The sequence below is a fragment of the Corythoichthys intestinalis genome, chromosome 19 (genome assembly GCF_030265065.1).
Source record: "Corythoichthys intestinalis isolate RoL2023-P3 chromosome 19, ASM3026506v1, whole genome shotgun sequence".
Lineage (NCBI taxonomy): Eukaryota > Metazoa > Chordata > Actinopteri > Syngnathiformes > Syngnathidae > Corythoichthys > Corythoichthys intestinalis.
Genome location: NC_080413.1, coordinates 6,702,048 through 6,714,390, shown reverse-complemented (window position 1 = coordinate 6,714,390; position 12,343 = coordinate 6,702,048). Strand labels below are relative to the sequence as shown.

Sequence of the window (12,343 nt, the reverse complement as noted above, 5' to 3'; positions counted from 1 at the left end):
TACTTGTTTTGTGGTGTTTGGCGCCCTCTGCTGGCGCTTGGGTCCAACTGATTTTATGGGTTAGTACCATGAGTGAGCATGGTGTAATTATTGACATCAACAATGGCGAGCTACTAGTTTATTTTTTGATTGAAAATTTTCCAAATTTTAATAAAACGAAAACATTAAGAGGGGTTTTAATATAAAATTTCTATGACTTGTACTAACATTTATCTTTCAAGAACTACAAGTCTTTCTATCCATGGATCGCTTTAAGAGAATGTTAATAATGTTAATGCCATCTTGTTGATTTATTGTTATAATAAACAAATACAGTACTTATATACCATATGTTGAACGTATATATCCGTCTTGTGTCTTATCTTTCCATTCTAACAATAATTTACAGAAAAATATGGCATATTTTATAGAAGGTTTGAATTGCGATTAATTACGATGAATTAATTTTTAGGCTGTAATTAACGCGATTAAAAATTTTAATTGTTTGACAGCCCTAATTTAGTTTTATTGATTTGGGTGGATACACTGCCCTCTAGTGGCAAGGGAATACAAAAGTGAACTCATTTAATATTCAGCTGCTCCCTGTTAAGACCAACGTAAGGTAAGTCTTTGTTTGAGCTAATATGTTTTTTTATGCATTCTTCATTTAGTTCGTAGGTATACAGTGGGGAGAACAAGTATTTGATACACTGCCAATGGGTTTTCCCATTGACAGTGTATCAAATACTTGTTCTCCCCACTGTATTAGCCATTTTTTTGTGGGAATATGTGTTTAAACGATTTGTTAAGAGCATTGTAAAAAAAACAACAACAAAAAAACATTAGCATTCTTTAGCATTTAAGCTAGCGGACTTTTGCTTTGCAAGTTAAAATTGAGGTTTTGCATTTAGATGCAACAAAATTAGGGAAAATAAAAACCAGGAAATCCAGGTTGGCCTAAATGGTGTTTTTGTTAGCTGTTATTTTGCAAATCATTGGGGAAAAAAAATACAATTTTGAATGAAAATCAGTTTCTCATGTTTCTCTTGTAAAACCAGTTTTGTGTGTGTTAAAAAAAAAAAAAAAAAAGACAAATTATAGCTCCGTGGCGACCTTTATATCAGGGAGAAATTCTAGCCACTTTCACTCTTGGACAGACGTCCAATTAATTCGAGTTAAAATGAATTGGATGTCTATTGCCGTCAATGGCAGTGAAACGTGCCCATTCATAATTAAAACCTCCTTCCAGAAGCATCCAGGCTTCCAGTGTTGTTATTTTGTATTTCTTGAAGGTTTGCTGTTACGCGTAGGATGGAACCTTCCTGATAAGGGCATTTTGGAAGAAAACGACGAGGCCGCTAACATGCTCACTTTCTCCACTTCTTTTATTCCACCTTTGCGTTCTTCGTCATTGGTCGGTACGTACACTTTATTAGCTACATAATGTAATGATGATGAAAACAGTAGGGAACACGATTGTCATTGTTTTGGGTCTAAAAGCTGTTTTAACGTATTTTTTTAAAAGATGTACATACAGTGGTATGAAAAAGTATGCAAACCCTATGTGCAAGCCTTTAGGAATTTCTCACATTTCTCCATAAAATGACCATCAAATGTGATCTCTTTGTCAAAATCATACAGATGAAAAAACAGTGTTAGCTTTAACTAAAACCATCCAAACATTTAGAGGTTTTCATGTTCTAATTAGGATTGTATTCAAATAATGACAGAAGGGGGAAAAATAAGTAAGTGAACATCACATTTAATATTTTGTGGCCCCCTTTGGCAGGAATAACTTCAACCAGATGTTTCCTGTAACTGCAGATCAGTCTGGCATATCAATCAGGACTAATCTTGGCCCATTCTTCTCTACCAAACTGCTGTAGTTCAGTCAGATTCCTAGAATGTCTGGCACGAATGACTGACTTTAGGTCATGCCACAGCATCTCAATCACATTTTTACAAAGTCCGGACTTTGACTTGGCCACTCCATTCTGAAGTTGATTTACTTCTGTGTTTTGGATCATTGTCTTGTTGCAGCACCCATCCTCTTTTTAGCTTCAACTGTTTGACAGACGGCCTCAGGTTTTACTGATCCTGATAAACTTTCGAATTCATTCTTCCATTAATGATTGCAAGTTGTCCAGGCCCTGAGGCAGCAAAACAGCCCCAAATAATGATGCTCCCTCCACCATGCTTCACGGTGTTGATGTTGGTGAGCTGTTCCATTTTTCTTACAAACGTCTCTACATACTAAATTTTCAGGTTAAGACACGCCTCAACGGGAAAATATTGCCTTTTGTTACCAAAGAAATTGCAGGATTGGAAATGCAAAAATACAGTATGGCTGGTGCTACTATGAAAAAGTGCGACTTATTATCCAGAAAATACGACACGTACACAAATAATCCCTTTATTCTTTCAAAAGTTTTTTTTTTTAATCAAACTTACAAGATATGTAATGGAAGAGGTGATTACATTTCGGGTTAGCTCACGGATTAAACTATTCAACTCAAATTTGCAATTGGTGATATGATCACAAGAGAAAGGGTCAAAGGTCACAGAGGTATAAAATTATATATATTTTAAAATATATTTTTTTTCTTTTTGAATCCTAAACCTGACAACTAACCTAAAACTAAATTTGCCGGATGACACTTCATAACATCTGTCATAAGCATTCATTAATGCTCATGACAATGTCATATCATAATTATGACGGTCTTAGGACGCCACTGCCAAATAAAGTGTTACCACAAAACCTAAATTAAAATTAATATTTTCAAGAAAAATATCGATTTTTTTTAGATTTTTCTTCTTACTTTTTTTGAAACCTGAACCTGACAACTAACCTAAAACTAACCAATGATAACGATTAACAATAACCAACGATGACGATTACGAAAATATCTCATCAACGAACAATGTTTTCATGACGAGATGATAATGAGCTAAAAACGTGTTTTGGGAGACCAAAACATAATGAGACGAATTTTCGTCTGACGAGACGAGAACTAAACAAAAATGCGCCATAGTTTCCGTCACATGTTCACAATCTGCGACAATTTAATGATGTGTAGTTAGCCTGCATCGTAGCAGTGTCTGGTTGTGTCACTCATGTGACATGCTGTGCCCCCCCCCCCACAGTGTGTCGTCTCCAGTCTCCATGCAGGCTTGCACACACGGTAAGATTTGTTTACTTATCTTAGCCAGAGAGAATATGCAATGTTGCTTTAGCCTTTAAGGTCTGTGCTGAGTAATCATCACATACTAAATGTAACTCGTAGCATTAGCATAGTGTCCTCTTAAACTCCCGGACAACTTTTTTAATATACAGTTCGTGGCATCTAGGTAGGTATAATTAATTGAAAACAAGGTACTGTTTTCCTGCTGAGTATGTATTATCACCAAGTTGGTGTTGTCCTTGTAGATGCTGAATTATGTGCTCGTCCGTCAATCGGAATAGTTAGAAACCTTGATTTATTTATTTATAATTGCAGTAAAATTCAATTTTACAGACGAAAAGTAAACGTCGCCTAAAACTAAAAACGATTAATTTTGTCGCTTTTGAATGGTTGTAAAAGATGCGGACTGGACATAAATGGAGTTCGTGACAAAATTTGCCAGATGACATTTAATGACATCTGTCATTAACATGAATTAATGCTCATGACAGTGTCATGTCATAATGATGACGGTCTTATGACAGTCTTATGACGCCACTCGCAAGTAAGGTGTTACCACAAAAACTACATTATAATGAATATTTTCAAGAAAAAGAAAAGAAAAACTAGCAAATCCACACTAAAAACTGATTAAACATGACACGATAGTGAAAAACTGCAATCAAGTTTTGGATTCCGCACCCAAGAAATGTGTAAAACAACTGTCAGACTTTTTGGTATCCTTTAATTGGAACCAATTTATCAGACTTGTTTTGATTTTTTTTTTATCATTCCTAACCAACTTGTTAAACTATTAAACATCTCTAATAGCAAAAGTTAGCTTTAAAGTAGTTTTTTAGTTGTACCAATGTGTCTGCTATTGTATATGTCACACACTATCATCCAAGGTTAGTTCTCGCACACAAAAAGATAAAGAGTGACATTTTTCTACGTGTATCGCCAGCTGTGAGTCCAATCAGACAATTGTTTCTTTCCGTGACCTTCCAGGATGAAGCACCGTCAATAGCAGCAAGCAGTTTAAGAAAGATCGCCTGTGCGTGTACACAAGTGTTTTCGAAGAACAAGGATTTGTCTTTCAGACTTGCAAAATGGGCGAATGGGATCTTCTGGGCCGTCTGCTGGACAAAGTGCAGACGCACTCCACGCTCATTGGAAAAGTCTGGCTCACGGTTCTCTTCGTCTTCCGCATCCTGGTTTTGAGCACCGGCGCCGACAGGGTCAGTTAAATTTTTAACTCTTTAATGCATTTTTATTTCAACTCTTACAGAGCACTTGTTGAACTCATTGGCTGCCATTGATGGTGCTAGACGTCAAATCCATTTCAATTAAAATTGGCCTTTTAAGGGGTTAAAGTTGTACAAGTACATTAAAGTACACGTACTTGTCGTACAAGTTCACGCATACTTATTGTAAAATTACATGCAAGTGCACCTACTTGTAGTACAAGTACATGCAAGTGCACATACTTGTAGTACAAGTACATGCAAGTGCACATGCTTGTAGTAGAATTACACGCAAGTGCACATGCTTGTAGTAGAATTACACGCAAGTGCACATGCTTGTAGTAGAATTACACGCAAGTGCACATGCTTGTAGTACAAGAACACGCATGTGCAAATACCTGTTGTACAACTACACGCATGTGCAAATACCTGTTGTACAACTACACGCATGTGCACATACCTGTTGTACAACTACACGCATGTGCACATACTTGTCGTACAAGTAAACGCATGTGCACATACTTGTCGTACAAGTAAACGCATGTGCACATACTTGTCGTACAAGTACACGTAAGTGCACATACTTGTAGTACAAGTACACGCATGTGCACATACGTTTTTGTACGAGTACACGCATGCGCACATACTTGTTGTACAAGTAGCCTACACGCATGCGCATATACTTTTTGTACAAGTACACACATGAGCACATACTTCTTGTACAAGTACACGCGTGTGCACATACTTGTAGTACAAGTGCACGCGTGTGCACATACTTGTAGTACAAGTGCACGCGTGTGCACATACTTGTAGTACAAGTGCACGCGTGTGCACATACTTGTAGTACAAGTACACAGAAGTGCACATACTTGTTGTACAAGTACACGCATGTGCAAATACTCGTTGTACAAGTAAATGCATGTGCACATACTCATAGTACAAGTACACGCGAGTGCACATACTTGTTGTACAACAAGTACACGCATGTGCACATACCTGATGTACAAGCACACGCATGTGCAAATACATGTTATACAAGTACACGCATGTGCACATACCTGTTGCACAAGCACACGCATGTGTAAATATATGTTGTACAAGTAAAGGCAAGTGCACATACTTGTTGTACACTACACACAATTGCACATACTTGTTGTAGCAGTACACGCAAGTGCACATACTTGTTGTACAAGCCCACGCAAGTGCACATACTTGTGGTGCACATACTTGCGGTACAAGTACACGTGAGTGCACATACTTGCGGTACAAGTACACGTGAGTGCACATACTTGCGGTACAAGTCCATGCGAGTGCACATACTTGCGGTACAAGTACATGCGAGTACACATACTTGCAGTACAAGTACATGCGAGTACACATACTTGTAGTACAAGTACACGCAAGAGCACATACTTCTTAGTCTAAGTACATGCACGTATACATACGTGAAGTACAAGTACTTGCAAGTACATGTGTACTTGTACTACAATGTACAAACAAGTACCGTAAACGTACTATAAGTAAGAACATGCTAATACAAACCCTTGTAGAACAAGTACACGCATAAACATGCACTTGTAGCATATGTACACGCAAATCCACATACTTGTGGTATTAGTACATGGAAGGACACGTGTACTTGTCGGAAAACGTACTTCTAGTACAAGTACACATATTTTTGCGCAAGTACACCCAAATTCACACACTTGTAGTACAAGTAGAAACAAGTAAACATACTACAACACGCTAATACGCACACTTGTAGAACAAGTACAGGCAAACTATACATGCATTTGTAGTACAAGTACACGTACTGTATACTTGTAGGACAACATATACCTGTAGTACAAGTAGTTGTAAGTTAATTTTATTGCTGACACTGCGTGTCGGGGTCATCAACATTTTGTGCCCCCCCTGCCCCAAATGTCAAACTCCGCCTATGCTTGGAGTGCAACTATACATACTTGTAGTGCAAGTACGTTTTTTTTTAATGGGCAAAAATAGCCACCTGAACTATAAAGGGTTAAAGTGTCAACTTTTGAATAGCAGTCCACAGTCGTTATTGCTGTCCCCGAAAGGTCTAATAAGTGTTTACTTCCTGATTATTCTCTTCATCAAATTGGCCTCCGCTGGCCCGCAGGTATGGGGTGACGAGCAGTCGGACTTTGTGTGCAACACCCGGCAGCCGGGCTGCGAGAACGTCTGCTACGACGTCGCCTTCCCCATCTCGCACGTCCGCTTTTGGGCCCTGCAGATCATCGCCGTGGCGACACCCAAGCTGCTCTACCTGGGATACGTGCTACATGTCATACACGTCGAGAAAAAGGTACACAAAATTTTGGATAGGGTGTTCGTACAGAAAAATAGTAAAAAAATGGCAACTTTGTGTGTACAGTTGAAGGAACGCATGCGCAAGCAGGCCGAGCTGGGCGACCAGGCCTTGTTGTTCCTCCAGCGCAGCTTCAAGATGCCAAAGTATATCAAGAGCAGTGGAAAGGTGAGCTAGCATACAATTTTTTTAGTTTATGTATTGAATTACCATATCCTCGGTTTTTATTTATTGAATCCCCTGTATCGATTAGTAGTATCCTCCATTTTAATTTATTGTATGTCCTACATTGATCAATCGTTTGTTGTTTTGATTTATTGCAACTTTTGCATTGATTGATCGTATCTGTCGTTTTGATTTATCATCCTTCCCATATCGATTAATACTATCCTCTGTTTCAATTTATCCTGTATCGATAAATCACATCCTCTATTCGGATTAGTCGTATCTCATGTATTGATTTTCTCCATTTTTATTTTTCGTACCTCTGGTGTCGATTCGATCATGCAGATTCTGTTTCAATTTATCTTATCGTCTGTATCAATTGATTATATCCTGTATCGATTAATTGAATCCGCCGTTTTGATTTATCGTATCTCCTGTCTCGATTCATCGTAGCCTCATTTTGGTTCATCGTACCTCGTTTAGATTCATCGTTTTGTGTTTCAATTTATCTTTTGTACTAGTTAATCGTATCCTTCGTTTAAAAATTTTCCTGTACCAATTAATCGTATCCTGTTTTATCGTGCCTCCTGTCACGATTCATTACAATCTCTGTATCGATTTACATCCTCTTGTGTCATCATTTTATTTTTTTCCCCCTTGTACCAATTTCATCTTATGTCCTGCATCGATTAATCATATCATCACGCTTATCGATGAATTCCATTTTCTGTATCAAATTTATATATTAATATATTGAATCTCCAATTGTATGGCTATTATATGATCCGTATCAAGTTACCAGGACTCCTTATCGATTTATGATATCTCCTGAGTTTGTTTTGCCATTTCTGTTCCAATTTATCATATCCTCTGTTAAATTTTTGTATCTCCGTCATCGATTTATTGTGTTCGATGTAACAAGTTACCATCTTTTTTGACTTATCACCTGTGTCGATTAATCAGATCTATCTGTATTCTATTTATCAAATGTGTCGACGTTATCAATTTAGCATATTTGATGTAGCAATTTACCATCTTTTTCTCCATTTTTATTGATTAATCAGATCTGGCTGTATTTTATTTTTCAAATGTGTCTACGGTATCAATTTAGTGAATTAGATATAGCAATTTACCATCTTTTTCGATTTATTTTTTTTATCGATTGATCAGATCTATCTGTATTCTGTTTTTCAAATGTGTCTACGGTCTCAATTTAGCGTATTTGATGTAGCAACTTAGCATTTTTTCGAATTATTTTTTAAATTGATTATTCAGATCTAGCCGTATTCTATTTTTCAAATGTGTGTACGGTATTGATTTAGCGTATTTGATGTAGAAACTTAGCATCTTTTTCGACTCATTTTTTAATCCATTAATCCGATCTAGCTGTATTCTATTTTTCAAATGTGTCTACGGTATCAATTTTGCGTATTTGATGTAGCAACTTAGCATCTTTTTCGACTCATTTTTTTATCCATTAATCCGATCTAGCTGCTTTCTATTTTTCAAATGTGTCTACAGTATCAATTTAGCGTATTTGATGTAGCAACACACCATCTTTTTCGATTTTTTAAAAAAATTGATTAATCAGATCTCGCTGTATTCTATTTTTCAAACGTGTCTATTGTATCGATTTAGCGTATTTGATGCAGCAATTTACCATCTTTTTCGGCTTATCTTTATATCAATTAATCAGATCTAGCTGCATTCTATTTTTCAAATGTGTCTACGATATCGATTTAGCGTATTTGATGTAGCAACTTAACATCTTTTTCGACTTATTTTTCTAATCGATTATTCAGATCTAGCTGTATTCTATTTTTCCAAATGTGTGTACGGTATCGATTTAGCGTATTTGATGTAGAAACTTAGCATCTTTTTCGACTCATTTTCTTATCCAATAATCCGATCTAGCTGTATTCTAGTTTTCAAATGTGTCTGCCATATCAATTTAGCGTATTTGATGTAGCAACACGCCATCTTTTTTTTATTTTATTTTTTTTATTGATTATCAGATCTAGCTGTATTCTATTTTTCAAATGTGTGTACGGTATCGATTTAGCGTATTTGATGCAGCAATTTATCATCTTTTTCGGCTTATCTTTATATCAATTAATCAGATCTAGCTGTATTCTATTTTTCAAATGTGTCTACGATATCGATTTAGCGTATTTGATGTAGCAACTTAACATCTTTTTCGACTTATTTTTCTAATCGATTATTCAAATCTAGCTGTATTCTATTTTTCAAATGTGTCTACGGTATCAATTTAGCGTATTTGATGTAACAACACACCATCTTTTTTGATGTATTTTTTTATTGATTAATCAGATCTCGCTGTATTCTATTTTTCAAATGTGTCTACTTTATCAATTTAGCGTATTTGATGCAGCAATTTACCATCTTTTTCGACTTACTGTATCTTTGTATCAATTAATCAGATCTAGCTGTATTCTATTTTTCAAATGTGTACGGTATCTATTCATGGTACCGCTTATCATTTTATCTGTATACGTATCCATTCGTCTTTTTAAGGTAAATATTCGCGGACGCCTCCTGCGCGCCTACGTCCTCCACCTTGTGGCCAAGATCGCCGTGGAGGTGCTATTCATAGTTGGTCAGTACTTCCTCTACGGCTTGACCCTGAACGCCGTCTACGTGTGCCCGCACTGGCCGTGTCCACACCAGGTGGACTGCTTCCTGTCTCGTCCCACCGAGAAGTCGCTCATTATCTGGTTCATGTTGGGGGCGGCGGTCCTTTCGCTAGTCTTGTGCGTCGCCGAGCTGCTCTACCTGTGCGGCAAGGCGTTTAAAGAGTGTGTGGCTAGGCGGCGCGACTACACCGTCACGCCCGTTACGCCTGTTACGCCAGCGCCACCCGCCGGGCAGAGGAGGACATACGTGCTGAATGACGACAATGTGATGCAGAACGGCTTTAACGCCGAGCTGGAGATAAAGGGACGCAAGTTCGGTGTTAGCGGAGCAAATCAGCTGGCGGGAAATATGTTGCCGGGCAACGCTGGGGAAGTGCATATCTAGAAAAAAAGTAACATTTTTTTTGTTGTTGTTGTTGTTTTCTAATTTTAAACACAATTATCGTTAACAAACCTTTCATTTGAATGAGAATTACTATTTTTAATTCAAATGTTCTATTTCACCCATGCTTTCATTTATAATACTATTTAGTTCTTAACTTCCTTGTTCACTCACTGGCTGCCATCGACGGCGGTGGATGTCCAATCCATGTTGACTTAATTTTAAGTACTTACAGGTCACTTCCTATTGATTAAAGGTCACTTCCTGCTAGGGCTGTCAAAATTATCGCGTTAACGGGCGGTAATTAATTTTTTAAAATTATTCATTCATTCATTCATTCATTTTCCATGCCGCTTTTCCTCACGAGGGTCGCGGAAGTGCTGGAGCCTATCCCAGCTAACTACGGGCAGTAATCACGTTAAAATATTTGACGCATTTAACGCTCATGCCCCGCTCAAACAGATTAAAATGACAGCACAGAGTAATGTCCACTTGTTACTTGTGTTTTTTGGTGTTTTTTCGCCCTCTGCTGGCGCTTGGGTGCGACTGATTTTATGGGTTTCAGCACCATGAGCATTCTGTAATTATTGAAATCAACAATGGCGAGCTACTAGTTTGTTTTTTGATTGAAAGTTTTACAAATTTTATTATAATGAAAACATAACGAGGGGTTTTAGTATAAAATTTCTATAACTTGTACTATCTTTTATGAACTAGATGTCTTTCTATCCATGGATCGCTTTAACAGAATGTTAATGTTAATGCCATCTTGTTGATTTATTGTTATAATAAACAAATACAGTACTTATGTACAGTTTGTTGAATGTATATATCCGTCTTGTGTCTTATCTTTCCATTCCAACAATAATCTACAGAAGAAATATGGCATATTTTATAGATGGCTTGAATTGTGATTAATTACGATTAATTCATTTTTAAGCTGTGATTAACTCGATTAAAAATTTTAATCGTTTGACAGCCCTACTTCCTGCACATTAAGGGGCATTTGGGGTCATATTTTCTATACAGGTAGTTACGAAAAAGTTCCGTTCCTACATTGGCAACTTAACCCAAATTTCTGCGGGAGTCGGAATTAACCCTTTAAGTACCCCTAGATACCCCTGAAATCTCAAAATAACTATCCAAAACATGTATTATACGTCATTGTACTGTCCTCACTAAGACGGAGTTAAGTCCTAGCAAGACAGCGAGCTAAGCTATAATCTTTCCCCTCTCTCGCTCACTTGGCTGCGCGACTATGTCATGGGAGCAGATGCGCTCTTTCTCATGGGTGCATGTGGGCTGTTCTTCGTGTGCGCAAATACGTTGTTCTTCGTGTGTTCATGCGCTCTTACTCGTGTGCGGAAGTACGACCTGCTCTACGCTTCCTGTGCCAAAATAAAAGCATGCGTCACAAAACGAAAGTAAACATTATAATCAAATACAGATTTCACCAAAGGGCAGAATAGTTGTATTAATAAAATAAAAGTATAATGATCATGATATTATGATAATTATGATATATATGATAATGGAGACAAAATTGTGGACGAGACTCAGGCGTCGTGATGTCAAAATCACGTAAGTCGGTTATGTCGTAACCCAGGGACAACCTGTATTTTGGAGCATGATTTTTCGGCATTTATAGGTCACATCCTGCATATGTTGGGGCTGTTTTGGTCATTTTTTTCCTGATCTTTCAAACGAGCTTGTAATCGTCCACCGACGCATCGCCCAAGCCAGCTTTTTGTCCACAACCCAAGAAGAGAACCTGATCCTGAACTGATTTATAAGCATTCTTGAGGTGGTTTATTACTTTGTGTTTTTGCTCACGTTTTTTGTCTTCCATAGTGGAGATAATTTTTTGTATTGTGAAATAAATAACTTTCTGTAAACCAAGAAAACTCTGCATTTGAGTCCTGCTTTGAGTCCAGTCCTGACACAAACGGGATAAAAATATGAATAAATGAAGATCTAAGTACAACAAAAGAACAATTGGCTAACTTGCATAAAAAAAATTCCGCTAGCTTAAATGCTATAAAATGCCAACTTTTTTTTTTTTCAACAAATGTTTCAAACATATATTCCCACAGACAACTGCTAAATATACCTATAATATACATGCATATATCTACTGTATATACGCAATTAAAACACCTGAGCTTAGCCTCAAACAATAAAAAACAAATAAATGAATGACGATCAAAGCACTGTACAACAAAACAATTAGCTAACTTGCATAGCAAAAGTTTGCTAGTTTAAATGCTTTAAAATGCTAAAACTTTTTTTTAACAAATCGCTCAAACATATTCCTACAGAAAACTGCTAAATATACCTATAATATCCTGTACATACAATATTTATAATTTTTAAAAATCAAATTAAAATACCTGAACTTAGCCTCAAACAATAAAAAACAAATAAAT

General features: G+C 37.0%; 1 protein-coding gene across 3 annotated transcripts; it reads left to right on the top strand.

The window, feature by feature from the left end:
* Positions 1 to 1,240: 1,240 nt before the first annotated feature.
* On the top strand, positions 1,241 to 11,757 carry LOC130907804 (gap junction Cx32.7 protein-like). Of its 3 annotated transcripts, XM_057823270.1 has the most exons (7): positions 1,241 to 1,397; positions 3,127 to 3,164; positions 4,244 to 4,381; positions 6,528 to 6,713; positions 6,783 to 6,884; positions 9,417 to 9,482; positions 9,570 to 11,757. In XM_057823270.1, exons 1-7 carry the CDS (start codon positions 1,343 to 1,345, stop codon positions 9,918 to 9,920), a joined length of 936 nt encoding a protein of 311 aa, XP_057679253.1. In that variant the 5' UTR covers positions 1,241 to 1,342; the 3' UTR covers positions 9,921 to 11,757. The 3 variants fall into 3 exon arrangements, with proteins under 3 accessions (XP_057679253.1, XP_057679252.1, XP_057679254.1); XM_057823269.1 differs by having other exon boundaries at positions 9,417 to 11,757; XM_057823271.1 differs by lacking the exon at positions 3,127 to 3,164 and having other exon boundaries at positions 1,320 to 1,397; positions 9,417 to 11,757.
* Positions 11,758 to 12,343: the final 586 nt, after the last annotated feature.

Excerpts from the sequence above, each read along its gene's own strand:
- LOC130907804 (XM_057823269.1), top strand. The coding sequence starts at position 1,343 with ATGCTCACTTTCTCCACTTCTTTTATTCCACCTTTGCGTTCTTCGTCA. Across the intron at positions 6,714-6,782 it reads TCATACACGTCGAGAAAAAG|TTGAAGGAACGCATGCGCAA; the intron begins GTACACAAAATT and ends TTGTGTGTACAG. Across the intron at positions 6,885-9,416 it reads ATATCAAGAGCAGTGGAAAG|GTAAATATTCGCGGACGCCT; the intron begins GTGAGCTAGCAT and ends CGTCTTTTTAAG.